Consider the following 1,270-nt stretch of genomic DNA (forward strand, 5'->3'; position numbering starts at 1 on the left):
TTTCATCCCGTCATTAATTGTCTCTTTAATTAATTAATCCCGTCCCGTTTCATTAATTGTCTCTTTGATCATATATAATGATCATATCTTTGATCATATATAATCTTATAAATTCGAATAATAATAGAATAATTCGATTATTCAAATTTTAAAAAATTTTTTCAAAATTTTTGTTCCAATTAAACATTTATAAACAATTATCTTTTATAACTATGAAAAAAATATTATCATTAATTATATAATATATTATATTATTAATAATATTATTTTCTATTATTTTCTTTAGAACATATTTATTATTATTTTTTTTTTTTTTTGTAAAAAATACAATATAAAAATTTAAATAAGAGATTGAAATGGATAATTGCAATTAAGACATAATAAAATATAAAAGTTTAATTTTTTTCTCACTGTTGTGCTCCAACTATAACTGAAGCGTTAAACTATAATTTCCGTTTCTAGTGCATTATCACCCTGGCACTTCTGATCATAGAGGATGTCTATGTGCTAATCTATTATGTTAGCTTCGTTGAAGCACTATTCACCACACTCTCGGTGTCTGGTCTCCTCTGGCTTCGTTACAAAAGTCCCAATCGCATACGACCGATAAAGGTACATGAAAAAGTTCACAAATTTTCTTTTTTTTTATTAATTATTTAATAATTTTTATCCGTGTATAATTGTGTTATAGTGAAGTATAGATAATAATTAAAGGATATCTATATAATAAAACTTTAGATGTCTAAGAAGATTGATATGATATATATAAATTGAATATTATATTAAAATATTGTTATATTAAATACACAAATATAATATTTTCTTCGAAAAAGAATAGTGATGTTGATAGTGATATTTTTGAAGTTTTATTTTTTTTAATATCTTTAATATATATAAAAAACGACGTATATAAAGATACACGTATAAAATTACATGTCAAATCAATATTATTCCTATTTTGGAAAAAAATATTTTAGATGATTTTTTTTAGATTGTGAAAAATTATTGATCTGATAATAAAATCAATACAATATTTTGACGTTTTTTTGATAACATTAGTGATATACTTTTATTAAATTTTATCTATTATATTTTTTATAAGTTACCAAATAATATTTTTTTACTTTTGATAAGAAAAATCATAGGAAAAAACAAAAAAACAAAAAATGTATTTATTACATTATTACGATAATATAATTTTTTTTTGTTTAATATACATAAATTATCGATTCCAAATAATTTTTGAAAATATAATAAATAATTAATATAT

The 1,270-nt window shown here is 19.8% G+C and overlaps 1 protein-coding gene across 1 annotated transcript in view; it reads left to right on the plus strand.

The window, feature by feature from the left end:
- The window catches only part of LOC102676243 (large neutral amino acids transporter small subunit 2), a 12,176-nt gene that overhangs the window by 9,829 nt on the left and 1,077 nt on the right, over nt 1-1,270 (plus strand). The window contains exon 6 of the mRNA XM_006620888.2: nt 463-612. Within this exon, the coding sequence (XP_006620951.1) occupies nt 463-612 (150 nt within the window). The remainder of the gene's footprint in view (nt 1-462; nt 613-1,270) is intronic.

The sequence above is a fragment of the Apis dorsata genome, unplaced genomic scaffold, assembly GCF_000469605.1.
Source record: "Apis dorsata unplaced genomic scaffold, Apis dorsata 1.3 scaffold_553, whole genome shotgun sequence".
In the NCBI taxonomy this organism is placed as follows: Eukaryota; Metazoa; Arthropoda; class Insecta; order Hymenoptera; family Apidae; genus Apis; species Apis dorsata.